This window comes from Anopheles coustani, chromosome 3 (genome assembly GCF_943734705.1).
Source record: "Anopheles coustani chromosome 3, idAnoCousDA_361_x.2, whole genome shotgun sequence".
NCBI lineage: Eukaryota > Metazoa > Arthropoda > Insecta > Diptera > Culicidae > Anopheles > Anopheles coustani.
Genome location: NC_071288.1, coordinates 60,623,882 through 60,650,731, shown reverse-complemented (window position 1 = coordinate 60,650,731; position 26,850 = coordinate 60,623,882). Strand labels below are relative to the sequence as shown.

General features: G+C 45.6%; 6 protein-coding genes across 6 annotated transcripts; 2 read left to right on the top strand and 4 right to left on the bottom strand.

The window, feature by feature from the left end:
• The first annotated feature begins 752 nt into the window (after positions 1-752).
• LOC131259794 (uncharacterized) lies at positions 753-1,798 on the top strand. The gene is made up of 3 exons (XM_058261383.1): positions 753-985; positions 1,051-1,226; positions 1,288-1,798. Exons 1-3 carry the CDS (start codon positions 767-769, stop codon positions 1,394-1,396), a joined length of 504 nt encoding a protein of 167 aa, XP_058117366.1. The 5' UTR covers positions 753-766; the 3' UTR covers positions 1,397-1,798.
• On the bottom strand, positions 1,676-9,236 carry LOC131259791 (GPI mannosyltransferase 1). Its single transcript, XM_058261382.1, has 2 exons — positions 9,216-9,236; positions 1,676-3,083 (listed from the first exon to the last, which is right to left on the bottom strand). The coding sequence occupies exon 2, from the start codon at positions 3,081-3,083 to the stop codon at positions 1,749-1,751; it is 1,335 nt and encodes a 444-aa protein (XP_058117365.1). The 5' UTR covers positions 9,216-9,236; the 3' UTR covers positions 1,676-1,748.
• Positions 3,101-3,568, bottom strand: LOC131259796 (uncharacterized). Its single transcript, XM_058261385.1, has one exon. It carries the CDS (start codon positions 3,428-3,430, stop codon positions 3,233-3,235), a length of 198 nt encoding a protein of 65 aa, XP_058117368.1. The 5' UTR covers positions 3,431-3,568; the 3' UTR covers positions 3,101-3,232.
• On the bottom strand, positions 3,524-4,052 carry LOC131259795 (cx9C motif-containing protein 4). The gene is made up of 2 exons (XM_058261384.1): positions 3,895-4,052; positions 3,524-3,828 (listed from the first exon to the last, which is right to left on the bottom strand). Exons 1-2 carry the CDS (start codon positions 3,959-3,961, stop codon positions 3,659-3,661), a joined length of 237 nt encoding a protein of 78 aa, XP_058117367.1. The 5' UTR covers positions 3,962-4,052; the 3' UTR covers positions 3,524-3,658.
• Positions 5,256-7,856, top strand: LOC131259790 (zinc finger protein 878-like). Its single transcript, XM_058261381.1, has one exon. The coding sequence runs from the start codon at positions 5,356-5,358 to the stop codon at positions 7,777-7,779; it is 2,424 nt and encodes an 807-aa protein (XP_058117364.1). The 5' UTR covers positions 5,256-5,355; the 3' UTR covers positions 7,780-7,856.
• Positions 8,436-25,908, bottom strand: LOC131259789 (dynein beta chain, ciliary). Its single transcript, XM_058261380.1, has 26 exons — positions 25,796-25,908; positions 25,594-25,724; positions 25,078-25,533; positions 24,832-24,984; positions 24,582-24,755; positions 24,477-24,514; positions 23,894-24,409; positions 23,558-23,823; positions 21,453-23,475; positions 21,118-21,390; positions 19,549-19,578; positions 18,556-19,395; positions 17,531-18,477; positions 17,251-17,452; positions 16,444-17,156; positions 15,126-16,302; positions 14,551-14,912; positions 14,204-14,360; positions 12,644-13,993; positions 12,405-12,574; positions 11,848-12,345; positions 11,101-11,782; positions 10,714-11,030; positions 9,220-10,636; positions 8,842-9,123; positions 8,436-8,663 (listed from the first exon to the last, which is right to left on the bottom strand). The coding sequence occupies exons 1-26, from the start codon at positions 25,906-25,908 to the stop codon at positions 8,502-8,504; spliced, it is 13,449 nt and encodes a 4,482-aa protein (XP_058117363.1). The 3' UTR covers positions 8,436-8,501.
• Positions 25,909-26,850: the final 942 nt, after the last annotated feature.

Genomic DNA, 26,850 nt, shown 5'->3' with positions numbered 1-26,850 from the left:
GGCCGTGTTACCGGGCCCTGTAAACAGGCCGTGCTACCGGGCTCTGTAAACGAGCTGTGTTACTGGGCCCTGTAAAAGGGCCGTCTTACCGCCGTTTACCGGGCCCTGTAAATTGGCCGTGTTACAGGGCTCTGTAAACGGGCCGTGTTACCGGGCCCTGTAAACGGGCCGTGTTACCGGGCACTGTGACCGGGTCCAGTCAACGGGTCCTATAAACGGGTCCTGTAAACGGGCCCTGTAAACGTGCACTGTAACCTGGCCCTGTAAACGGGCCGTGTTACCAGGACCTGCCAACGGGCCCTGGAACCGGGACCTGTAACTGGGCCGTGTAACCGGGCCGTTTTACCTAGTGGATACTAAATTTTCTCCTCGGCAAAACTCGTGCTTCAATCCTGTCGAAATCCTGTTTAAAAAAAATAATTCTAGGTAAGTATATAAAAGCCAAACTAAACCTCATTTTACAAAGCGGAATCATTGACAACATGGTATTGCCCGCAACGTTAACTTTTTGACTTACATGTTGATAAGTTATAGTAAACATACGTTATTTGAAAGAAAGAGTGAAATGTACTGTTGACGATCAATTTTGTTGTTAGAATCCTTCGCAACAACGGCTCGGAATAGGAATTTTGAAAAAATCCTGCCCAAGAACTCTAATTCCACTAACATGAACGACAACAACCTGATAGGTTCAGGGAACACCTGGCACCTCTATAACAGTAGATTGTTTTTATTTCATGTTGAAAGCCAGAAAAATCATATAAACATGAATTACGTTGAAAATTTGCTAATATATGTGAGAAATCTTTCACCGTTTTATGTCGTAAGTATGGTGGTATCGATTCTTGTTGTAATTCTCACGGCCTACCTTGGGTTGACGGGCTGTGTCGCAACGCTGGATGATTCCCAAAACGAAGATGGTCAACAGAAGAGAGCAGAACCGAAGCAAAATACTACCCATAAATCAAAGCCTCCATCAGAGCCTGTACGTAGCTAACACGCAGAATGATCCGATAGGCAAGTGCTAAAAACATTCCCTCCCATTCCCAGATTGACTCCAACACATCCGATGATTCCGATGGCGATGCTAGCAACGACAGTGATGATGAAAGCTCGGACGAAAGAAGCAGGCGGTTGCACATTGAATCTCTGGGGCAGCTGAAATCGGCCAAGCTGAAATCGATTGAAAGTAAACTCACCGAAGAGCAGCGTCAGGCGGAAAAGGAGTAAGAATACATTTTGTCTTGTTGCGACGAAAACATCTAAGTTGTTGCCTCCGATTTCCAGGATCGAGCGGGCTCAGTTGGCTGCAATTTTTGAGCTGCTCAAGAAACAAACCGAAAGCTCCAATTTGAACGAAGAAGATCTCAAGGAGCAGCTTAGTTTGTATAGATAAACCGATTCCTCCGAATGCACGTTTGCATTAAATGGACGTTTCGATGTTCTAGTCAATTCGTAATAGTAATATGCGAAAAATTCCGTTCTATTCCGCTAAGTGTCGTATGGAGTAGATAATATTCTAGGGACCATAAGTTCATTAGTATGAAACGTAAAATCTTGATCGAAAAACACGTTGATCACGTCCAAAATTTGTGAACAGCATAATATTATTTTATCGAAACCAATGTGTCATAGCGTAGATGTACTTGATAATAACGAAGAACAACACTAAATGTGCAATAATACAAAAGGTTTTATTTACAAATTGTTGTTGCAATCACGTATCGAACGGTGTGCATGCGTGCTATTTAATCAATTTTGTAGTTGTAAGCGATATCATAGTTGCTGATAAGCATCTGCAGGATCAAAATGTTAGAAAAGAAAAAAACGATACTTTGTATCCAGATGTACTCGAACGTGTTCCAGCCTTTGAACTCCAGCAGGTAAGCCGGCAGCAACCAGCCTCCCTGTGAGATGAACCACATCACCGGGATGAATATGGCCTTCCTCATTCCTATGTTTTTAAAGTTCTTCACGCACAGCGGCAACAGGGAAAGGAACCAGACAAAGTACTGCGAGGTAACCACCGGGTTGTAGGTGACCATCACGAAAGCAATCGTAAACAATCCGAATACCATAGTTTGTCGATACTGCCCATAGCGGATGGTGAGCATCAGGATCAGTATCAATTGCGGCAGAAAGGTAAGAATCTTTTCGACAATCGTTACGTCGAACGTAGAGCTCAGATATTGGAGGTAAAAGTAGAGCGAAAAGTTGTGCCGTATATCCTTTCTGACTAGATGGTAGAGCATGGATTCGTACAGGAACTGATAGCCATACAACCAGTAGAATACGACGGTCGTGGTGCCCAAAGCTACCAGCGTACCAAGCACGAGGGCTATCTGTTTCTCGTTTGGGTTCAGTATTGCACTCGCGTAATCCTGCCACGATCTTAAGGGACGGTTTTGTGTGGCAAGGTAAAATGCCAACGAGAATCCAATAGGGTAAAGCCGGAAGTGAATTGAAAGCCCAAGAAAGAGCCCTGCGATGAAATGCTGCAAGCTGGTTTGTTCATTTTTTAGAAAGTAGTAGATGGCAAGCAGCACCAACGAGCACGAAACACAATCTCCGTTACCTCTGGTCGCAATTATCATGGTTAGCGGATTGTACAGCCAACAGTAGGCACTCAGTTCCGCCATCCGGATGTACTTCGGGGGTAGGGCTTCGTTGTTACTATTTAGAATTTCATTCTTCCGCTTGATCAAGTATTTGTTGCGGTTGTTTAGCGTTTCTAGTTTTAATAACTTTGTCTCGATCGAGATCTTGTTGCTACGATAGCAGTTGAGCAAGATCCATTTTATTAACACCCCGATAAGGATGTCAAAAAGGGAAAAAATGAACTTGCCAAAACTTGGATGGATCAGTAGATTCGGCAGCACGAGGTATGCCAGGAGCGGAGTGTATCGGTAAGTGTGCCTCTTGAAAGGTGATCCCAGTGAAAGTACATGATTTGCGCCATCCGTGACCACCCGATAATCCACGTCTGTGTACTGCACGTCCGATAAACTGTCCTGCACTTCCCCGTAGTATATGAGGAAAATTCGTACCGCCGTACTTATTATGAGATGCTTTTTGAATGACATCTTGACACAGACGTACTTAATTGGACTCTCCACGGGATATTTTTTAATGGTTGCTGGTTAGTGTTCTGTATTCGTTATCTACTCTAGCCCCTACACTTGTTAGTTTAACATACTAATTGGACGAAAGCGTGTGGTGCACACAGACGACCTTATAATTTTGTTTTCATTTCTATAGCGGCTTTCCGCATGCACTCTTTGAAGGCGTGAAACTCTTTATCGCAAGACCGATGCGTCACATTGAGGTCGGTCGTGACGCAAGTTGCGTACGATGCTGCTGCCACGGAACACTTAGCCATCAACAGTGGATAGTTGCGTAGTCTTTGATTTGCTCGTTTCACTGATTCCATTGCCGGGTTTTTCCTACTTCGGCCCGATACGAATGGAACGAATTTCTCGCGGAGGCAAGGCGCCTGGTTCTGGTTCTGCTATAAATGCGTCGTACAGCGGTTTTGAAAAAAAGATTAATAGTGCTGTACCGGTTACCAGGGAGCTGAATGTTCGTGGATTGCGCTGGAACCAGTTTCGCTTCGGAATTCGGAAAGGGCGACGAGGGTCCGCATTCATTCCGAGCTGTGTTACTTTTTCGACTGATTGCTTCGCTCTTGTTCTGCAGTTACTTTCTCGGCTTTGTAATCACGATCCAGTTGTATTCCGGAACAGCAAAGCGATACCTTGTGCCACTTCAGACAGCACTGGCGCATATCGTCGATAACATCATAACATTTCACCTCGTCGAAATCGTGCTCTGCGGGAGTGGAACAATTATGTAAGAAATTCGGTCTTCCTAAACAAAGCGTAAAGCCAGTCTTACCTTTCAAACAAGTCTGTATCCGACAGGCTGCAATTTTACACGGATCTTTTGATTTACTTTTGGACATGAAAAACTGGATGATTTCCCAATTGCAGCAAATTATCTTACTCTATTCCCGGCGGAAAAAGAATGACATCGAAAAAACTTAGTGCCGGCTAGAAATAAACTTTTCTGTTTATGTTTGACGGTTCCACTTTGACAATCAGCGTACTCTCCAAAGTTTATGTAGAGTAGGTGTGATCATGCTTTTGTCATGGTCACCATATTCCCGCTAGGCAGCTCGAAATATCGTGCTAAAAACGTCCTACGCGTGCAACAAACGTTCTACTTTTTTGAATGGGGGTGAAACAAATGCAGTACGTTTTCGAGCAGTCGTTCTACTTTGTCCTACTTCCCATACAAAACTGCTCGATGTTTGTTTCATTTTAGGACGATTGCTGGAAATCGCCTAGCGGGTTGAATTTAATTTTTGCTAATTATGATTTTCGAAGCAGTTTTTCGGGCATCAAACCATGGTGAGGACTCAAAATTGGCTCAAACAATTTTTAATAATCTTGAACTGTTCAACACAGTCTTGAAGCTGTCCGTTTGCTGTCCATGCCCGCTAGGCGCAAATCGTCCTAAAAAACGTCCTACGTGACACAAACATCGAGCAGATTTGTATGGTGAGTAGCACGAAGTAGGACGACTGCTCGAAAAACGACCTACATTTGTTTCATCCCCATACAAAAAAGTAGGACGTCTGTTGCGCGCGTAGGACGTTTTGAGAACGATACTGCCTAGCGGGTGGATAATCTGAACTGATTATCTGGCCTCAAATAATAGACGTTCTTCTATACAGTCTGTTCCCGAGTTACGCGGATAATGGGGACCAGAGAAATCCGCGTATCTCGAATTTCCGCGTATCTCGAATATTGCTTGACACATAGTTTATACTAGGAGTTAAGAGATCGAGCTCTTGTGTACATGTATCATAGAATATTCAAAAATTTTCTTTGTTCATTAATATGAATGCAATGCAAGCGTATTCAAACAGCATAAATTGCAACAAACGAAATAAAAAGCGTAAGTTATGCAAATGTGTAATTTACATATTTATTCGTGTGGTTGTACATCTCAGGAATTTAAATCGATGTAATAAACCCAATCTACTGTCAAATTTTGAAAACCGCGTATCTCCGAATCCGCGTAAGTCGAGAACCGCGTAACTCGAGAACAGACTGTACTTAGTCTTGAATAAGCATATTAAAATTCGGCTACATGCATAGAAAAATGATTAGCTGGCAACACGGCTATGCTTGGATTGTCAAAACAACATAGATGTTTATTTACTTTTTAGCTTGTTCGGTCAAACAATTTCGTCAGACCCGTTCGGAAATGTAAAAAGTGTAACCACATCTCGAACAAAATAGGAAATGTGAGAGAATTTGAACAATTTAGCAGCGATTCGGTCGAATAAAAATGGGTAGAAAGTGCTGTGTTCCTGATTGTTTTTCAAACTATGATGCAGCATTAAAAACCGGGGCCGCCGCAGCGAGTACGTTTCAGTTTCCCAATGATCCAGCTCTCTACAATCGCTGGTTGCAAGCCATACGTCGTCCTAATTGGGTGCCTTCTAAGCGCTCCAGCGTGTGTATGCATCACTTTAAACCGGACGATATCATGCGGTATGATAAACCCGCAAAACTGCAACCGGGCGCTGTTCCATGTTTGTTTGGTGAATCGATTCTACGATCAGCAGTTCGACCGAAACGGGGTAGGCGACGAAAGGATCTACAATTGACAGAGAATGAAACAAACGCGGACAATATGGGCAACGATTTAAGCGCCATTTATTCCGCGGATCATGTAATCGGGGATTGCATTCTAAATTTTGCAAATTTTAAGCGCTACGTACGCGAGAAATTGCAGCACAGTGAATGGATGATCCTCGAAAGAGTCCAGGTAGTGCATCTGTTTTACTTGGATGACTCAGATGATCAGTGTCCAATAAGGATTGATAATAGTATAAAAGTTTACAGCGATCTAAAGATAAAACTTTACACTCGAGAAGAAGAACAAAGCGATAAACAGCTGCAGTGGATTCTTGGAATGGATAATAAATTAATGCGATGGTCACAACTAATCACCATAGTCGATAAGTATGGCGACGCTTCCCGATACGCATCGCAAATTGGCCATGATCAGCAACACACTGAGCTTTCCTTGGGTGGTGAACAATGTGAACTCAGTCTAATAGAGGAACACCTCGACAACATGGGAGAAGAAAAAGGCATGATAGAATCTGTTGAAAATGCTGCAGATGATACAACAAACCAATGTACGGTTCATGATGAGTCTGTACATGAAGCGGATAGTAATTTTGTTGACATCGGTGGAAATGATTCAGTGGAATCAGAAAACAGCCTTGACGGTGATATAAAATGCAACAAGAATGGGAGCAGAGAATCATTCATTTCAAAACTTAAACCAATTCTAAGCCAAGTGCGAGAGCTGCAACGAGCCAAATTTAAATGTTTTGTATGTAACATAGATCAGGGTACGCAAGAAGAATATGAACGACACATGCCTACCCATTTAGCAATGTTGCCTTACCATTGCACTATATGCACCAAAGACAAGGTTACGATCAAAACTTTGGCCTCATTAAATAAGCACTGTCTTATGCACTGCAAGCCGCTAAAGTGTCGTTTTTGCGATGTACGATTCACCACGTACGCCTCTAGAGTATTGCATGAAGATACGAAACACAAGAGCACTGCGACCACCCGTTGCGACGTGTGCCAAAAAGTTTTCTCCTCACTCCGTAGCTACCAGTACCATCGCAAAATCCATGATGATCCCGAGACGTTAAAATGTAAAATTTGCAATCGCATTCTATCTTCTAGATATGAGCTGAAGCTGCATATGCGTACCCACACTGGGGAAAAACCCAACAAGTGTACGTTTTGTACGGTGTCTTTCAATCGGAGGTCGAACCTTGTCCAACACATTCGTCGATTTCACAGTATGGAGCGACCTTACGACTGTGCCGTCTGTGGGGATCGTTTTCGGACCAATTTTGTTCTTAAGAGACATTTAAAGTCCCACGATGCAATTACGGATTCGGACGCGAGCAAACCGAAAAGGGTTTCTCGTTCTTCCAAGGTTCTTCAATGTGCGGATTGCGATAGACAGTTTCTATCACATGTAAGCTACCATTCTCATCGACGACAGCATGATAAACGGTACCAGTGTAGCTACTGTGGAATTCGAATAGCTCAATTGCGAGACTTTGAAGATCACGAGAATATTCACACCGGCACAAGACCGTACGAATGCAAAACGTGTGGGAAAAAGTTTCGATCATCATCAACGTACTATAGCCATTTACGCGTGCATGGCGGCGAGAAGAAACATTTTTGTGAAATATGCAACAAAGGCTTCCTACGCCCCTACCATCTGCAGGTGCATATGCGGATGCACACGGGAGAGAAGCAGTTTCGCTGTAATACTTGCGGGCGGACGTATTCTGTAAAGGCGGCATACAAACGACATCAGCTCACGCACCGACCAACTGTTGCTGATATGTTGTGCGCACAGGGAGCGATTAAAGGCATCGTCTCTTCCGTACCGGACAAGACTACGTTTCCTCCAAGTGGGGTAGAAGGGAATGAAACTTTCGTAACATCGATCAGTGCACAAATGGGTATCGTATTTTCTTCAGAACAAGTACTCCCGGCTGTGGAGGATGGTATCGGTGCTTTGCCCAGCGTTATGTCGAGCGTTTTAAATAGCGAATGCCCGGTTGTTTTCGAGTGTTTATCTGAAGGCTCATACATGACAGAATTACCGCAGATGATCACATCGGATGACCCCACGATTACATCAATCGATTTAAAGTAATATTTATGGTTTTAACTGTGGCTGCGATATGGAAAACTTCCAAATGTGTCTTTAAATATAACCATAAAAATTGTGCTATTTAACTATTTGAACTAAGATGGTAATTTTTTTAATTGTTCATTAATCATTATCATTATCATTGCTTGAGGTGCTCATCGAGAAAGAAATAAATATCAATTACTTTTATGCTTAAATCAATTTAGTCAATTAAACTCGTTCAAAAGCAATATAAACTATTTCAATTTAATACAGAAGGATTTTTTTTATCAATTTTTTTTATCGATTTATTTAACTGTTGAAGTCGGTGAATTCATCCGGCAAGTACATTTGGAACTTATGGATGTGAAAAAACCTTGGTATGTCAAAATGGGTATGGATTTTGTATAGTATAGATAATATTATCCCTCTTATCCCCAGCGCGTACTAGCTGTTTATAATCAATACATACATGTTGGTAGAATTTTTTCTAAATCAAAAACAAAAAGAAGGAGTTTCCATTTATTTTATTTTTTTGTTTTGGGCTGCTTAAGCTGAAAATAGTTTCATTTTAAAAGAATAGGCAAAAAATAGCATTTTATTTGTGCAAGTAGTGCTAATATTTATTTATTGTTGGTTAGATAGATTTCTCTAGTGTAACAATGTAGTGAAACTGTGCGTAAAAGAAATTCACTCGATCTAGTCTAAACAGTTAAACAAACACACACACGAAGGAAGTATACACTTTAAACTTGTAGCAGTAATGCCACACCAGCTAGAGTCCATTTGGCTGGTTTATCCTTGGTTTTTAAATTAAACGTCCAAATATACGTTGGTCCACGGGTCCGGGTTTTGTAGACTGGGCATTCGTACATATTTCGCAGGTCCTGTTTGTCCTGCGTTAAAGCCTGAATAAATTTCTCACCAGTTCACAAAAGGGACAAGAGGGATCAAAAAGAAAAACAGGGAAAAATAGAAAAAACGCTTAATATCGAAAGAGAAAACCGCAGGCGGCCACATGTCGTCCTAAATGGGCGAATAGTGTGCACTCGGGCTGGCGCACAATTTTGTGGCTCTAAACATTACCCTTATATTTATGACTGGCATTTGCGGATAGAGCTCCTTAAGTTTCGACTCCATAATGATGCTCTGTTGAACATCCCATCGGGCGCCCTCCATGAATATGCCGTGGACGTAGGCTCCCTCCCTCGGTCCGGCTGAAAAATCGTCCTTTTGCTTTTTGGTCACGTCGCAGTGCAGACACATCTTGTCTAGGGGAAGCTCGTTTTTCCTAGCCGTCGACTGCATGATGGCTGTCAGCAATGATTGTGGGTTGAAAAACCCAGCCAACCATACGGAAATGGGGAGCTACGATTAAAAATAAGGAGTAAACCAACAGAAGGAACAGGATGCAATCAGCACGAAGGAACGGACGGATTGTAGAATCGCTCTCCAAAAACATACCACAAAATCTGCCGACCAAGTCTCGAGCTCACGCAATCGAAGGAGCAAATCCACGAACCACCCGGTGAGGCCTAGCAGCGAAGGATAAGCGCGAGAAGCCCATACGAGAGGCACCTGATCAAGGAAAAGTGAATTCTCCAGCTCTTCCATATCGGACGTGATGGTGAGTTCCCCCTTCATACCAAGGTCAAGTTCTTTCAAGCTTCTCTTTATCTCACCGGTAAGGTAGTTCATTCGTTCGCACTCCTGGAATGCTACGATCACGTATGGCGTACGTTCCTCCACCTTGCCCATAATCTCCGGCATGTTGAACTCTTCCGGAAGCTTTTCCATGATTTCGTCCAGCACCTGCTTCACTTTGTCCTCGCGGGTAACGGTCGTGCCGGAGCCGGATCCAGCATCACGCGGCTGCATCTCGAATACCGTCCGGAACAAATTCTCTGAGGTGGTAGTGAGAAAGCCGATCTCGGCATTTGGGTGCAAACCATACAGATAAGGTGATTCCGGAGGCATTGCCTCGTCGATGTACGCGTGATATCCGGTGTAATCGGTGTTTGGTGGAGCCGCGAAACCAGGGGCCAGAAACAGCTCGCCATCCACTAGATCCGGCTGCATCAGCTCCTCCAGGTAGGTGATGCAGGTACGACGGTCCCAGTCGTCCGTGATGTGGCCACCGTACATGATTTCGCCGAACAGGTAGCGTAGATCCTCCCAGGGGACCTTCGTGTTCGCCTCTAGATAGTTGTACAATACCGACACCGATATATTGAGATCACCCACGTTGAAAGGGTAGATTTTGTTCCAACCCTGCGGGCCAAATTTGCGCCGTTCCGCGACGACCGCGTGGAAATAGCACAAGGAAAACAAGATCACCTTAAACTCCGCCTCCTTGCCGCACATCTCCAACGTTTCCTGGGTGAAGTTGTCCAGTGCTTTGTGGATGTTTGCCTGCATGCCGGTCGGCGGCTCGTTAGTGATCTTAATCGACGATTCCAGAATTCCCTGGGGAATGATGTGAGCCGCGGCGGTAGCGGCCGGCTCCGCACTCATAAACACACGATAGTTGTCGTGCGAACCTTCGGAGTAGAACTCTAGCTTTTTCTCGAGCGCCGGTAACCACTTTTTCACCAGATGGATGTTCTGCAGGATCACCCAGTGGCCGTTCGAAGCGGCTTTATCCATCGCCGATTCGGCCACAATTTCCTGACCCTGACCGAGTGACACATTGTAGAAATTTCCATTGTCCGCCGAAAACCCGAGCTGCTTTCCGAGCGCCTCCACATCTTTCAGCGGGTTGACACCGGGCGAGAGGATGAAGAATATCGGAGTGGACGGGCTGGTCTCTTCGAACGATTTAGCGAACTCCATCGTACGGTTCTCGACGTATCGGGCTCCTAGCTTTTCCTCTATGAAATCACTGGACAGCGGGGGACGTAAAACAAAGCAAACAAAAACTGGTCAGTAGAAATGCTCCCCTACGGGAAACATACTTACGTCATTGCGTAGGTCATACGATCTGGCCGAAGGGCACGCATCATGCAGAGACGCTGGAGGGCTGTCTTATTCTTCCACTCCTGGGGGAACTTTTCCTTCTCCGGGCATTCGGACTCGATCAGCTTTTTCCACCGTTTCGACGACGTTTCTATATCACGATCCAGATTACGAAACTCGTCCTTCGACGCAAGACTGCAGATTCCTCCCCAGGCCGCGTTGGTGAGAAAATCGACCGGCGAAGTGACGTGCGGTTTGATCGGAAAACGTAGCAAAAAATCAAGTTCTGCCGGAGTAATTTCTTCGTTGATCAGTAGAATCTGAAAGGGATCCAGCGGAGACACTGTGTAACTAGTTGGACTTCTAATTGCGGATCTACCATTTACGCACTTGGAATGTCATTTGCGACATGAAAATAAGTTTATCACATTCGAACAGGCCTCGAGTGGTATACTGAAACACCGAAAATGAAATACAATCGATAAGGTTACGAACGCGCAGGGGAACCTCGTCGGCCGTGTCGGCCTTCGAAATGGCCTTCTGAAACACGACGCTGAATGCTTTCAGCGAAAATTGGTAGATCGGATTAATGGTGTTCAGATCGTTCAGGATGAAGTACAACAAGCTGGCCCTGGCTGCAGCCGGGCGGTAATGTTCGCGTGCTTCGTCGATTTCCTTCGACGTAACTTTTGCTTCGGTGACCTTTTCCTCAATTTCGGCCGCCGTTTTCTTTGTGGTTTCAAGGTTTTCAACCAGCGCCGTATCACCCAAAATGTTACCACCGGCCGAGGACAACCGGGAAAGCAAGTCGTCCTCGAGCCGTTTGAGCATGATTTTGAAGTCGTTCTGCTGCTTGGTGAGGTCCGCCTTCAGCTCCTCCAGATCCGGACGTTCCGCTTTGACAACCTCCGCCAGCAGCTGATCCTCGAGTCCATCTCGCGTGACGGTAAAGTTGATGAGGGTGGTTTGCGCCTGCATTTCCGGTTTGTAGTGCGGGTTGGCCAGCTTGGTGTGTAGGATAAGTCGAAATTTGTGGTTGTACTCAACTTCCTTGTCACCGATTTTTATGGCCCTATCGAAAACAAATCACGATCAACACGCGGTGAACCAATGACATCGATCGTACCGTAAGCTTACCGTCCTTTCTTGATGAGATTACGCCCAAGCAGTGAATCCAGCACGGGATCGACATTTTCGCTGATGTTCTCAATCAACACTGTGCTACCCTTTGCGAGAGCTTTCTCCAGCACCTCCAAGTAACCCTTGGAACCCAAACGAATAACTTTGAGCGTGTCGCCATACTTTTGCTTGATCCATTTAATGCCTTGCAGCTGCGGATCGATCATCAGGGGCCAGCGATCGGAGTTGCTCAGTATGGTCGCGTTCTCGATAGACATTCGGTCGCTCGGTAGGCCCTCGTTCTGCCAGGTGGCAATCTGCGTATCGTCGGTAAGTAGGCGCAGCGGATCAAGGCTGTCTGTGATCGGGACTGCCGGTTCAAGCCCACGCAAAAACGGTAGCCACATTTTGTTCATCATGTCTAGGCGAAACTGTTTTGTAAAGCACCCGACGTACGAGATGAACGCGGTCACAAGCAAAATGTCACCCGGCAATGTGGTAGCCTGCTGCATAAATCTGCAAAAGAATGTCGGTGAACAGGGATGGCGAACACCGTGCTAACCCGTTTAGCTTACTCTGCAACGGCCTCGGCCCAGCGGACATTTTCACTGGCGAGTCCTCCTACAAGACGGTTGGCCAGCTGAATCGTAGCCTGGGTGGCATCGGCTTCCTGTTGACATCGTAGCTTGTCGGCGGTGGCCTTCTCGAAGTCTGCAGTAAGCTTGGCCAGTTGTTCCTCAAGCGACTGAAATTTAAAGTGGTTCATTGAAGCGACACCGGCTTGTGCTCGACTCCTCGATCTAGCCTCACTTACCGATACTTTACGCTTAATGTTGGCAAGTTTTTCTTGCGATGCAGTGAGCTCAGCGTTAGCCGCTGCCAGGGCACGTCGTTTAGGCTCAACGTCACAGTAGACGTCGTAGAATTTGATGATATTAATAACCCATGCGCAAAGGCCAGCAGCAGCGGCAGACTTCGAACGGACAAAGTCTGGCTCGAACTCCGAATCTTTCAAATAGGGCTGAATAGCTTTAATGATCTCAGGGTGTATATGTTCCTTGTCGTAGTTAATCAACGCATCCAAAAACGTATCGACCTTGGCCATCGTAATTTTCGCTGCTTTCCAGCTGCGATCTTTTGCAATTTTTCCGTTCGGAGCCAACAGTACCATGACAGCGGCAGTGACATTCGTCACCGCACCCGGCGGGGAACCGAACGATTTCAGCTCAGTCAGGTTGGCTTTGTTCAGCGTGTTAAGCGCTTCCTGAGCTGCTTGCAAAGCTGGTTCAGCTTTCACTAAATCTTCCTCACAATCACGCTGCTTTTTGGCGACCTCCTCGGCGATGATTGCTACCTTCTGTTCCTCCTCGTCGGCGATGGCCTTCTCCGTCTGGACCTTTTCCGTCTCAATGCCGACTATTTCGATCAGCGCATCGGCGGCGTCATTCTTCTCCTTGAGTTCGATCTCCTGCACGGCCAGCTTTTGCTTCAGGGCCGCCACTTGATCGGCGGTGTTTCTCAGCTTCTCCAGCCCATTCTCCAACCGCTCCACCTTCTTCCGAAGCTCTCCATGCTTTTCCTTCAGCAGTTTGTCATACAGACTGATCTGCTCCAGGTATGACTTGGGCGTGGTGTAGTTATAGCGCCGTTCGTTCTGCAGATATACCTTCGACATCGAGTTTACCGATGTGTGTACGTATGCCATGAAGCGCGCAATTGAGTCCTTGCATTCGGCTGGTAAAACCGTCAGATCCTGTAAGAACCTCAACGATACGGACATCAGGGCTTCCTGGGGCCACTCGTGGAACCAATTGATCTGGGTGCACGTGATGATGGCGGGAAACTTCCGGGAACGTACACGCAATGTCGCACCGACCGGCGAGAAGCAGAGCACCACCTTCAGCTGACGCCGCACGCGATCGATGAAGAACTTCCAGCAGTTCTCACGCGTGTCCACCAGTCCGGCACCCTTCACCTCGTTCCGCACGCCGGAGATGATGTTTTCCACCTCGTCATCGGGGAAAAGGTCTGCTATTTCACCCGACGAAAGCAGATCATTGATTATGACTAGGAAGATTTCGTTCGATATCTGGGCGTCTGTCATGAGGAACATAATACCGACGTTTTTCATGCCGGCCTTCATGTACAATCCGGAGAGTTCATTCTGCGAACGAATCGGAGGCATGCCAGTGAAATAGGGGAAGAAAGGTGCAGGTTAGTTATTTTGGTCTTTTCGGCAGTACTTCCTCATGATAACGGCGCTCAAAGGGCAAGGTGGAACATTATGGAACAATTTAGAAAACGCACCGCTATTACAAGGAAGCTGAACAGAGGTCTACGTAGTAACGAAACATTTTCGTATAGTTTGGCAAACCTTAAGGTCAATGACACTGTAGCCTTTCTTAAGCTGTATTTGGGCCACTTCCAAACTGGAGATGAAGGCGGCCAATCGACTCAGGGATTGTTTTCCACTGCCACCTACACCCACCAGCAGGGCGCTACCTCTAGGCGACTCCAATATTCGGTTGATTCTGGATGTAAGAATAAAATCGTTATTGCCTGCTTGGTTGTACATTATTCTACAGTTTGCCTACGTGCGCCTCCATGCGGTCAGGCGGCAGTGGCAAGGTACAAGGCAAAAGGGCCCATTCTCTACCTGTCTGCACCTGGCCGCACTTGGATTGGTTGAAGCGGAAGCGGAAAGAAGCGGTCATATCCTACCTGCACACGTGCATCATGGCGTCTTCAAAGAGCACCAAATTCATGGCCGAAATCAGATCGTTGTATGACATCATCGCTTCCTGCAGAAGCTTCGTCAGCACGCCCCAGTCGGTAATGGGCATGTACTTGGGCTCGCCAATGCCACCGGCAAAGTGGCAGTAAATGTTCGGCTTGTCGAAGACAATCGATTCGTCAATCTCTTCGAACGACTTCTTCACCAGATCGTTCTGCATCTTGGTGAAGCTGTCGATGTCCTTATCATCCAGCAGCTTGTCGCCGTACACACGCTGCGTTTCATGAAGCCACAGTCGGATGAAATCGCTCGACGAAACCAGACAATCGTTGGTACTAAATAGTAAACCCTAGAGAGCGCAAAGAGATTCGGGGGAAAGACGCGTCGAATGGAAGGAAAGCGAAGCAAAGGTAGAGAGATAGAGGGACAGAGCAAGAAGAAGAGTAGAAAAAAACAAACGTTCAAAGATCGTTTCTGGTTCGGTTCTCGTATTAAGCCAACTGGGGTAAGGGAGGGAAAAAGGTGTGAAAGAATGTTCCACCTTAAGGTGGTTGGCTCTAACCTGAAAGACGTTCGTCAGGTCGCGCAGGTTGAAAACGTAGTGAAACTTGATGGCCGTCGGTAAAAACACTTGTGCCACTTTAGTGTGTAGTGCCAAGCTTGCTGCGACAATATTTTGTGATATTTTAGTTACAGCTATGTTAAACTTTTGTTCAGCATTCGTAAAGTGTTGGACCAAAATCGAGTGGTAGATCGTGGTGACGGCGTCGGAGCCCGGGAAGCTGACCGCGAACACGCAAAAGTGTCGCTGAAGTCGGGGATTGATGGTGAAGCTGCCGGAAGTCGGATTCATGCACGACACGTACTGACAATTGTGGATGTCTTTGAGCGTTAACTTGTTCCGATCGTACCAATGGCTGTAGTCGAGATGTTGCCGAATCAGCGTGTGCGGTTGGACAGTGCCGTAAGCGTCCACTTCCGGCATGTTCATATCGTCGATGAAGTAAATTAGAGTCTTGCTACCGGGCGGACCATAGTTCCGTCCAGCTTTCTTCTCCAATGGTTTCTCCATCACCTTCTGCAGCATCTCCGAGGAGGTGTAAAAATTGAACGGGATGTTTGCGATGGCGTAGTTCTCCGAGAGGCTGCCGAGCTTCTCGTTCACTACGACCGTCTTCCCGCAGCCGGCAATGCCGACCAGCATCACCGGATGTGCCCGATCCATGAGCAGATCCAGAAAGAACCGCAAGCGTATAGACTCGGAGGTGTGCACCAGTACCGCCTGCAAGGGCTGATCGCAGTCCATCTCGAACTTGGGCAGTATCTCCGTCCACGGGGTCCACTGTTTCGTCTCCGTATCGATGAAGTAATCAAACACGGTTCCATTCGGCGGGAACTTGACGGTCTTAAACTCGTTCACCCACCATTTGCTGAACTCGATGCGGTAGTCAATGGCCGCATCCTGAAACATAGCCGAACCGAATGCCCAAACGCACGAGAACACAAAATATAGGTCATGCCACTCCTTGGGACAATCTGCTGGAGTATTGGTTGGAATCAGTAGACACTCCAATAAGTGACACAGCATTTGTATGTGGGCCATCTCGGCGACCGGGGTGATTTTTTTGAAGCGCGTTCGAATATTGTCCAGGCACGCTGGGATGTACTTGTCGAAGAGAATGACCAGGTTGGATTTTTCCGCGGGAATAGTTCTCGTTTCAATCCAACTTGTAACATACCTGAAAGTACATACATACATTTGATACTCATTTTAGTACGCCGTGGCGCTCGGTTTGGGAGTCGGTGCGTGGCCAGTCAACAGCGCAACGCGCAGCCCCCGAACCGCAGTCCGGCCTACTAAAAGCTAGTAAAATTCTCACGGATTCCATCCAAGATCCTGCGGGTTGATGTATAGAATGCCTGCTCTCGACACTGTCGCGGGTGTGGCCGTGCGTAGATTGGAAATTTCAAAGATCAAGCGCATGTACGGCGTGAGCGCGATGCGCTCGTTTGAGGCCAGCGTCAGAACCTTGTTGTCGTCCATGACCGTGTTTAAGCTTTCGATCCACATGGGATCGATATCGCCGTCCAAGATGATCCACTTTGGATTGTCCCCACTGAGCGACGCCTGGTCACGCATAATGACCGAAAACAAGCCGTCCTTCCATTCGCGCGTCGCCGGATTGATTATACCGAAGAGCTCATCGTTGGTTACTGCTTTTGGGTTAAGATCGTTGAAGATCGGTTTCTTTTTGATGTTCTGGTAGGTTTTGTAAAGCGTCTTCCAGACTTGGGTTTTCCCGGTACCGGCGTTTCCGACAATGAACACGGAATGCCGCACCTCTAGCAGTTCCTCCAATTGAACCACTTTGAGGATGAAATTGTCCTCTGGCTGCAGGGCCAGGTCAAGTGTAGCCTGTTTGACGGTTTTCTCAAATTCCAGATCGCGCTTTCGCGGCACGTCGAGCGCTGGGAACAGATCACCGATCAAACCCATAAATACAGGCATATCATCAGTTACGATTTTGGGAATGTTGAAGTCACGAAGAGCTCGCATCAGCACTTCCTCCTCCGGGCGTCCAGGATCTCCGCGCTGTAATGAAAGGAGGAACAAATTACATTCCCAGTTATCATCTTTTTCCGCAACACGGTTGTGCTTTCTCTTGAACGTTGGTTCGCCTCCTTACTTTCAGCGAACCAGCAACTACGAGTACAGATTTGATGGCACGTAGACCCCAATCGTAATGGTCCTGCTTGGAGAGTAACTCTTTACACAGCGTGTAGAGTGTGATGAATTTACGAGCCAAGACACGGGCGTCCTGGAAACCCTCAGCGACCAACATGATCTCGCAAATTAATTCAAAATCGGGTACCACCATGGCGCAAGGACTACAAGGGAGAAAAAAAGAAAACAGGATAAGTATTCTATCTATGTCGTGTGTGGTTTGTCTTATCTCATCATCTTACCGAAATAGGGCCTTCAAATTCTCGGGCAATTCTGTGCGTCCGGCATAGCCCGGATTCATGGTAATGAATATACCCACCGTTGGCACGCAGGCAATAAATTCTCCCATAAAGTCGAACTTGGACTTTTTATCGCGGATGGCGTCCTGAACGGACTTCACCTGGACCGCTACCACGGACAGGACCTCGACGGAAATACGGTTGAACTCATCGAAGCAACCCCAAGCTCCGGTCTGTGCCAAGCCCTTGTAGATGTTACCGCAAGATTTGTAGTCCATCTGTTCGGAGCAGTTGAATACGTACACCATAATGCCGAGCGCTCGTCCCAGATCCTTGGTGGTCTCCGTTTTCCCTGTGCCGGCTGGGCCAGCTGGGCCACCACCCATGACCAAGTGGAGCGATTGGGTAAGCGTTATGTAGCACCGATCGGTAAGCGGCGTAATGACCAGACGTGGCGTGTTACCCAGATACTCGTGGCTGTAGCAGAACTGTGCGTCACAGATGTTCGCGAAGCAATCCTTTTCCCCGTCGTCCCAGCGATGGCGTAGCTGCGATTGCCACTGGAATGCGGACGCGAACTCGACCTTCGATTGGATCAGCTTGCTCACGACGTCCCGCGAGTGCACGTCGATCGTGCAGATGGTCATAATTTTTTGTCGATCGCCGCGCGTCAACTCCCCAAGCAGCAGCGTGATCAGTGTGCTGAGCTGAGAGATTTGCTTCTTGTAGTAGTCCTTGATGGCGTTGTCGTAGCCCTCCTCGAGGCGACTGAAGGCAATGTTGACCTCGGTCGTCCACCAAATTTGCGTACCACAGAGGGAAACCTGCGCAGGGTAATCGAAAAGCCAATGTTCGCGTTGTTTTTCCTCGTACGCTACCACGGCTTCGGCGATGTAGCTTCTCAAGGACGATCGCATTGCAATTTGCACACGGTTTAACCATACTTCAACCTTTCCACGTCCGGTGGGAGAAGAAACAAGTTAGTTAAAACGAGTTGTCGTACGAAAACCAAACCGGTAACTACTTACAGCGCCGGTACAGTTGCACGATTCGAAAAATTTAACATACTCCGTGTCCTTTGCTATCATGCCGAGAGCTTTCTTCGTATGGCCGTCATCGTTGGACTCCAGTTTGAGCTTTGCGATCGAGTCAAACAGTTTGGTCAGATGCTTGCACACAACCTCCGGCCGATTGCCGTTGCTGAGAATGTCCAGCAAATCCGCCGATGAAACGAAGTAGAAGCGCGGAAAGTAGAGGCGCTTCGTTTCGAGATACTCTGCCAACGCTTTCTCGCACAGTGCCAGTTGGCTCTGCAGGGTGTCCAGTTTTTCCACCAAACCCTCCCTGTTCGTGGCGTGTATCACGTTGGATGTTTTGGACATTTCTTCCATCATGATCTTAAACTCGGCATCGATATTATCGAACCGTTCCGAATCGACGGGCAGCTGCATCCGGATGTCGTCCGAGCTCATAAAGATTGACTCCAGATGGGCCCAGGTACGCTGAACCTCGAACCACACCGTTATCACCTGGTCGGCTGTGGTGAGTTTCTTTTGCCATTCGGACACCTCTTCCAGAAAGTGCGCGATAAACTTGGAGGTGATTAGATTTTGCAGTACAACTTGGTTCTCTTCAAGGGTTTCGATGAGCTCCTCAGAAGCTTTCAGTAGCGAGCAACCGGTTCGGACGTGTGTTTCATGTTCGAACTCCATCATTGACCAGGTTGTGTTAAGATCGCGTAGGATTTTCTCCATGGACATTTCTTTGACGGCCTTGTCGACGATATTTTTTACCTCCTCTTCGCACTCGTGTAGATTCAGTGCCAACAGATCGGACAACGTGGTATTTTTATCCATTATGAATGTAACCTATAAAGTGTCGAGAACAAAAACCACAGATTTGATCGGTTAAAGACGCATCAATTACGCATTTCGGTGTTCTGCTTTGGGAGGGATCTATTTCGAAAAGTCAGTATAAGATCAGAGCTAACAAAGGCATATTTACACAGCTTGATGACTTACTGTAATTTCGGGTGGTAGATTTGCTAAACTCTGGAATACAAGCAACGATATATACGGAACAATTAATATAGTGTATTTACATGGTAGAGACGTTTGGGAATGGTGAAAGTTGGAAGAAAATTTTTAGTGATGAACACAACATTTGAAACATTGATATTTACAAAGCATTTGCAAACGCACTTGTATACATGTACATCGGTATACGGCGTAGTGCCGTTTTAACCCACGTACTTTTCATGTGGGTGGGATTGTAATTTTTTTACGTTTCACTTTTTGGATCATATAGTGAAATTTGTTTTAAACTCATAATACACAGTAATGAATTTTCAAAACGTCAGCTTTCATTTAAAGTTCAGCCTTTCCGTTGACTACTGTTTACGATATGGAGACTTATATTTTCATGTGTGAAAAAAACTTGGCTTGAACCAGTTGTAAAGAAATAAGCACTACTACTAGTAGAGGCACGGGATAGATACATGTATAGTTGCGGAATGGAAATAAAGTTAATCTCAAGAGTGCAAGTAACGAGCACAGTCCATTTCACATAAATTATCCGAAAGGTATGTAGGTAGAAAGGCGCCGGGACAGGCAGTCAGTATCGACCAAGAGGTGGTGATCACGGTTGGGACGGGAAAGAACTGTTCACACACAGATTCTAAATAAAACTATACACGTTGTCTTTTAATTTTTGAAAACCAAATCTGCTGTCTGAAAAATCTAGATGCAACGTAAGCAAATCGTTTTTGCTGCCAGATATCAAGCCGCTGAAAAGAAGTTCATGATTACTTCAAAACCATGTGAGTAAAACCTATTTCTTCGCCATTCTGACGCAAAGGTATTTTAGGTTATATTTTTTCTTTGACGCCAAAATAGTCAGGGAGATTTTAAGAAATTGACTTTGAGTCAAAATAACTACGCTAGCAATTACATCGTGCACGTATACCGATGTATCGATGTACTTAACAATAACAAATTTTGTAATCATATTATGTAACAAACGGTTTTCGAATGTAGAATTGGTTTTACTGTTGCACGGTGCGAAGAAACATCCGTGTTTCAATCAGGAGCAAACTACAAGCGACAGTTTTAAAGACACTGTTTAGTAATAAAAAGGAAAACAGCACAAGGCTTCTAAAAACATGCAAGGCTTGAAAAGTGGCTTATTTTGGAGCGGGTATATCCAGTAAGGCTTGGCTGTTCACCTGTGCCATATTTTCGGAGGCATTTGAAACCATCCTACGTGTAGTAGTATCTTTGAATTGTTACAGCCACTAGCATCTTTCCGAAATCTTGTCAGACTCATGTGGTTAGATTTTTAGTTCACAAGCCAAAATCAATAATGTTTGATCTGCGGTTTCCAGTGTGAAGTGTTTAGATAACCGATAAATAGTTTAAAGTGCGTGTGGTTTACTTTTGATTGGAACATCAGACATTGTTCGCTGTGTAGGTGCAGTCGTTAGAAAATCAATCGAACAGAGAACGGCTTCATTAGAGTGAACGGAAATGTGATGTTGTTGATACGGAAAATCGATACCAATACTCGTTTAGAGTGTGCGGTATCTCAGTAACCTTAGTGGAGGACATGAGTTGATTCCAATGGCGCTCTCGGATGGCTGGATTCTGCAGCTCGCCCACAGCACGAAGCGATGTAAGCATATTCTTGACTGTCGACTCCAACGTGATGTAGGTGTCCCACGGACGCATTTCCTTGTCAAGTAAGCGGATGTCCTTTGCGAACTTTTTGCACTCGATGTCCATGTTTTCAACGTCCACTTTACGCCACGGTGTTGTTTTCCAGTCCTCGATGCTGGTGCGCACGATGAAAACGTAGTCCCAAAGTTGCTATGGAGAGAGTTTTGCATACGTTAAACAATAAAAACCCCATATACGAATTAAATGCTAACCTTCAACATCTTCATCTCTTTGCGACATTGACGTAGGAGCTTAAATTCTGGTACGGTAACCTCAAACAAGCTGCCAGACTCTTGAATGTCTGACATATCCTTCTCGAGTCGATTGACGTCCCCATCAATACGATCGAGCAGAATGTACGGTTCGAGGCAATCGTACTTGAAGAACTCGTAGGTGCGAAACACGTCGCGAAAAACGGTAATGTGGACGTCAAACATTCCAATGCGATTCCGAATGCCTACCACCTCGTTGGCCTGTAGTGGGGCCACCTGCTGTTTCACCGTAAGCGCGATCTTCTTCGTATTTGCCCACTGCTCCGGCAGTTCCTGAAGGTAAACGTTCACCTCCTCCGGGATATCCATGTCGTAGTACTTCAGCAGCTCGATAGTGTCCTTCATCGGCTCGAACATCTCGTCGGTTGTGGCTGTACGTTCCTTCACGTGCAGCAAGTAGGCCATGATGTTGACCAGTCCCTCGTAGTCACCCTCCTTCACCACCTGCAGAAGCCCCTCGTCGGCTTTGCGGATGAAATTACCAAGATCGGTCAAACTATGGGTGACGTTGTTCACTAGGTGCTCCTTGAACATGTTTCCCCACTTGCGCACGATGTTCATCAGAGACTGCCGGAACGGGCGCACGTCCACTTGGAACCAGGAATTGAATATCTGGAATGGCTCAATTTTTTCTATCTCCTGGTACAGTGACTCGTAGTGATCGATCTGCTCACGGAACGCTTCAATAGTTGGCGGACAGGGTTTCGGTGCATCCGGGTCCTTATTGATGATCAATTCGATCTCGTCCGCCTCCAGCTGGCGCCCGTACTCCAGGAACGTTTCCATACTATACTCACGGTCCTCCAGCCACAGGTAGGAGTATCGCTCGAAGTCTCCACAGAACTCGGCCGCTTCCTGTATGACCTTATCAACGCCTTGGAGAATTTCCACCTTCATCTCCTGGATGTCGTTGTTCTTCGTGATGATCTGCTCGTACGTTTTGTTGGCCGTTTTGAGCAAACGCGGGATCAACGACGACATGTACGTTATATCGTTAACCAATCCAGCTAGAAGTGCGTTGAACCCGTTCACATCGTTCGGGTTTAGTGAGGGTACAAATACAAGCTGTGGCTCTAAGAGCTCCAAACGTGATTCAAACAAAGGTGCCAGATTATTGGAAACGTCCATGTTCTCCGCCAGGTAGCCGATGCTGATTCCGATCATGAAAAGTAAATTATCGTTCACGATGTTGTCGACGAACTTCACATACTCGACCCAATTGTTGTCCTCCTGGTTTTCCTCCATGCCGAAGAGTTTCATGTTAGTGTCGAGCAGTTGATGAACTTTAATAGCGGCCGCCTCGAGCTCACCATATCGCTTAGTTTTGCGATCGTTCCGTTCCTCCAGGCACAGCACCGTATCCTTCTTCGAGTCCTTTCTTTCGAACAGTGGCAGCTTCGCCCAGGCTGACATGGTCGTGCGAATCTCTTGCAAATTGTTCTGGATGCTTTGCATTCGCTTCTGCAGCTGCTCGACCGGACCACGGATCTGCATCATGTACTCCTGGATGTCCTCCGAGTTCCACGTAAGCTCATTAATTGCCCGCTCGAGCAGGGCGTCGATGTGCTCGATTTCGCCCTTGATCAGCTCGAGTTCCACTTTGGTACAGTTTTTGCGTATCTTGTTGTACCAGTCGACGGTTTTCTCGAGGTTCAGCGTGTACGATCGGAATATTTCGCTTTTGTCAGAAAACTCCAGCCCACGCTGTGGAATGTCGGCTTTCTCCATCAGCCGCAGATAGTGGACCTCTCGAAGGATGGCAAACAGCTGTGGACTGAAGTTGAGCGTCAATTCGGCGGAATTTTTCTTTCTTATAATTAGCGGTTTGTCCAGATGGACCTCAATCGTTTCCGGCACCTCCGTGGCCCAGCCCTCGAAAATGGACCGTTCAAATTCCTTCAGCTTGGCAATCAGAATTTCGAAGCGTTTTATCAGTGACGCGCCTTCGTCCGATTGAACCACCCTGTATGGAAACACAAATTGCATTACAACAACGCGATAGATAGTGTAATTTTGTTTCTTTAGTGCTCGTGCAATAATCTTACGGATGTTGCAACGTTTGAAATTGTTTGATCGGCGACGTTATTCTATTTGTCAGCTGAAGTACCCAGCGTAGTGCAGCGGTAACGGGTGGAGCACTGCGGTCTACGAAAATGTATCCTTCTTTACGGTAATGCTCCATCTGCTGGGCATAAATATTTTCGCAGGTACTCAACTCCTCGTCGATCATAAGCAAAATTTGTCTGTATTTATTGGTAAACTCTTCCTTGATTTTTGGACGATCCAATACGGTCCCAACGATGCTGATCAACTAGGTGAAGTGTGATAAAGAATTGAAGCATTCACAATTTAGTTATAAAAAACCCAACGAATTACTATACCTTAAACACACTCTCAAGATTATGACAATCATCAAAAGCCTGGCAAAGAATGGCCGCCAGCTTAAGGTCCAACTCCAATATGCGATCCTGGAACTTTACGAAATCTTCCTTGAACGTCGGATCATCCGGATCGAGCACGTCGTATGTTTTCGATGCAAACAGGGAGAAACATTGGTTGAACTCAACCGAGACGCCTGTAATACGTGCGCTCAGTGCACGTCCCTTCAGGCCGCCGATCTCGACCTTCTCAAGCTTGAGAAATTCAATCACGGTATTGAAAAACCACTGTATGGTAAAGAGACGATCCAGGAACGCATTGTACCGCTCGAAGACGGCGTTCGGGTGGAAGGTCCAATTCACTACCGGACGTTCTTGAAAGAAAGGTGCAATATTATCCTTGTACTCGTCGTACACGGTGCGAAAGTATTTTAAGATTTGTATCGATAACGATATTCGCTGCATCGCCTCATCGATATCACTATGGAAGATTGATGATGGATCCAGAAATCGCTTTGCCTGAAGGAAAAAGCAAAGGAGCAGTGAGACGTTTAAGATGAAAATCTTTTAAAACAGTTTTTTTTACCTGTTGAATAATCAGGTTACATATTTGTCGCAGAAGCACTGCAATGGCGAGGAAAAATCATATTTATGCTCTTTCAAGACAGGAAGCAGTTGAGTTTGAACATACCTATCAATTTGGCCGAGTGGCAATAGTAAAGTGAATTCGACCAAATTAAACATACTACGTGTAGTAACGGCTTAAGTAATACTTTGCACTCTGAAAATTCGGTGTCTTCCAACTGTTGAAAGTGTCTTGTGAGAGGATTTAGATAGAGTGTTATATCTCGTGCTTCCGCCAAAGCTAATCGAACGAAACAATGGTATCATTACAACATATTAAACTCGATACAACACGATCGATAGGAAATATTAATTACCTGTAACAACATTTTTGAAAAGTGTTTTGAAACACGGATAGTAGGCACTATCTGTGTACTCCAAGATAAGCGCCATGCTGCGGATGCGCTCATGGCGCAGCTGTTCATATATGTAGGTTAAATTTTTAAGCCGATTGTTCCAAAAATTTATCTCTGCAAAGAACAAATGTATTAGTAGAAACAAAGCTTATCAGAACACACAGCGTGTAGAATAGGTATGTTTAGTTGTGGCGTGACGTTTTTTACCGACTGATGGGACGGGATTTTGACCACCATTGAAGGCGTTTGCACTTGACTCCAGCATGACATCGTTCACCTGAGTGGCCCATTTGATGACAACACCCTCGATTGCACTCTTCAGGTAGAGATTAATCGAACATTCTGCGTTGACAACGAGCTCTTTGGCCGTCTGCACACATTTATCAACTCCTACGGGCATTGGTAGAACGGTCTGTCCACTAACTTGACCCTGGACTTGATAAACCGTGCTCTTAAGACTGTGAACCTGCTTTTGTACGTCCTGTGCGACCATCTCCGGCCAGCCAAGGTGATTGTCCGAGTTCGAGAGAAGCGGCACAAACACCTCATCCACGAGGCAGGATAGCTGGTCGATGGTACGCGTGGCAAGATCCCCCACTACGAGCACATCTTTGCATCCGTCGCGGGGTACCTCCATCGGATTTTTCTTCACAAAGTAGACTCCTGTGGACAGTGTGGATGTTTATTTCATGTTTGTGTGAGATTCAACCATTGTAACATTACCTTTATTCTTCAGCTGCTGTATCGGAAAGCTTACGAGGGGAATAAGTTGTGCGGATGGTGTGAGAATAATAATCATCACGACAGTCTGTGCATTGTCAAAGAATTCTTTCAGAACTGCCTTGTGCTCCTCTCTGTAATGATAAATTCAAATATGGAAAAATTGCTAGCAGCTCGAATCAAAATAACTGCTATTTGTTCATACAGGGTCACTAAACGGTGCCATTTCTCTGGTTTCAGCTTCAATGTTTTCTGGACGAATGATCCAAGAAACTCGAAGCGTGGGTCAGAGTTGCTACTTCCTCCGGCTCCTTCCATGGTGTTTTGTTTATTTGTGTCACACTAGGATACTTTTTAAAACTGGAAACAAAATTATGAGTGGACCACTTTACTTATTATATCTAATCACACTTTTGGAACATTTGTGCTGGCAAGGGCGTGTAGATTACGATTCACTGCCCGTAAAATTAAGGTTTCACAACGATCTATATTTTGTACAAATGATACACTATTTTTCTAAGGAAAAAGAAAGGTAATCTATTATTATATCATCTTACTTATAATTTGATAAGTACACTTTTGTGATTTATTTTGACAAAAACTCTTTACTTCCAAAAAAACTTTGCGATTTATTTTTATCTGCAATTACTTTATATGACAAAACAATTTCAGCACTTAATAACTGCACTTTTTTTGCACTCTCTTTTTAATTTGTGAAGCGTAGAGACCAGCCGCAAAATAATACTGAGTTACACTTCACATAACATTCCAATTCATTCAACATTCAATAAGTTGCTTATAAATTCTTTTCTTATTTGTATGTTTGATGTTATATTCCTCTTCACTTCGGTTCAACACATTAGATGTTTAGCTTGTCGATAAAGTTTCACTCCCCTCGGTGTGTGGGTTTTACTTAACATTAAGGCTCATTTTATTTTCATGCTAGTAGGTTATTTTACGCCAAAACCATTCACTTGACGTATTATTTGATGTACACTTGCATATTTTATTTGTAGAACAAATTGCTTGTAGATTCACTTCACAATTGGTATATGACACATTTGAAGTTCTAATGTTCAGAACAACCTTCTTGTGTTCAATCACTCCCATTATTTTTTTAAAAGATACACCACAAAGAAATCGATTATTACAAAGTTTCTTATTTTTTAGTTTTGTTTTTGATTTTATAAACGTTATACAGGTATCTGGTTCGACTGCCGTTAACTACCGTATACCGAAATAGTTCATTTGAACATTAAA

Coding starts and splice junctions, on each gene's coding strand:
- LOC131259794 (XM_058261383.1), top strand. CDS start 767: ATGAATTACGTTGAAAATTTGCTAATATATGTGAGAAATCTTTCACCG. Junction 986..1,050: donor CAAAGCCTCCATCAGAGCCT/GTACGTAGCTAA, acceptor TCCCATTCCCAG/ATTGACTCCAACACATCCGA. Junction 1,227..1,287: donor CAGCGTCAGGCGGAAAAGGA/GTAAGAATACAT, acceptor TCCGATTTCCAG/GATCGAGCGGGCTCAGTTGG.
- LOC131259791 (XM_058261382.1), bottom strand. CDS start 3,083: ATGTCATTCAAAAAGCATCTCATAATAAGTACGGCGGTACGAATTTTC.
- LOC131259796 (XM_058261385.1), bottom strand. CDS start 3,430: ATGGAATCAGTGAAACGAGCAAATCAAAGACTACGCAACTATCCACTG.
- LOC131259795 (XM_058261384.1), bottom strand. CDS start 3,961: ATGTCCAAAAGTAAATCAAAAGATCCGTGTAAAATTGCAGCCTGTCGG. Junction 3,829..3,894: donor GATACAGACTTGTTTGAAAG/GTAAGACTGGCT, acceptor CCACTCCCGCAG/AGCACGATTTCGACGAGGTG.
- LOC131259790 (XM_058261381.1), top strand. CDS start 5,356: ATGGGTAGAAAGTGCTGTGTTCCTGATTGTTTTTCAAACTATGATGCA.
- LOC131259789 (XM_058261380.1), bottom strand. CDS start 25,908: ATGGAAGGAGCCGGAGGAAGTAGCAACTCTGACCCACGCTTCGAGTTT. Junction 24,985..25,077: donor AAATCCCGTCCCATCAGTCG/GTAAAAAACGTC, acceptor TGTTCTTTGCAG/AGATAAATTTTTGGAACAAT. Junction 14,913..15,125: donor ACCTGACGAACGTCTTTCAG/GTTAGAGCCAAC, acceptor TGCGCTCTCTAG/GGTTTACTATTTAGTACCAA.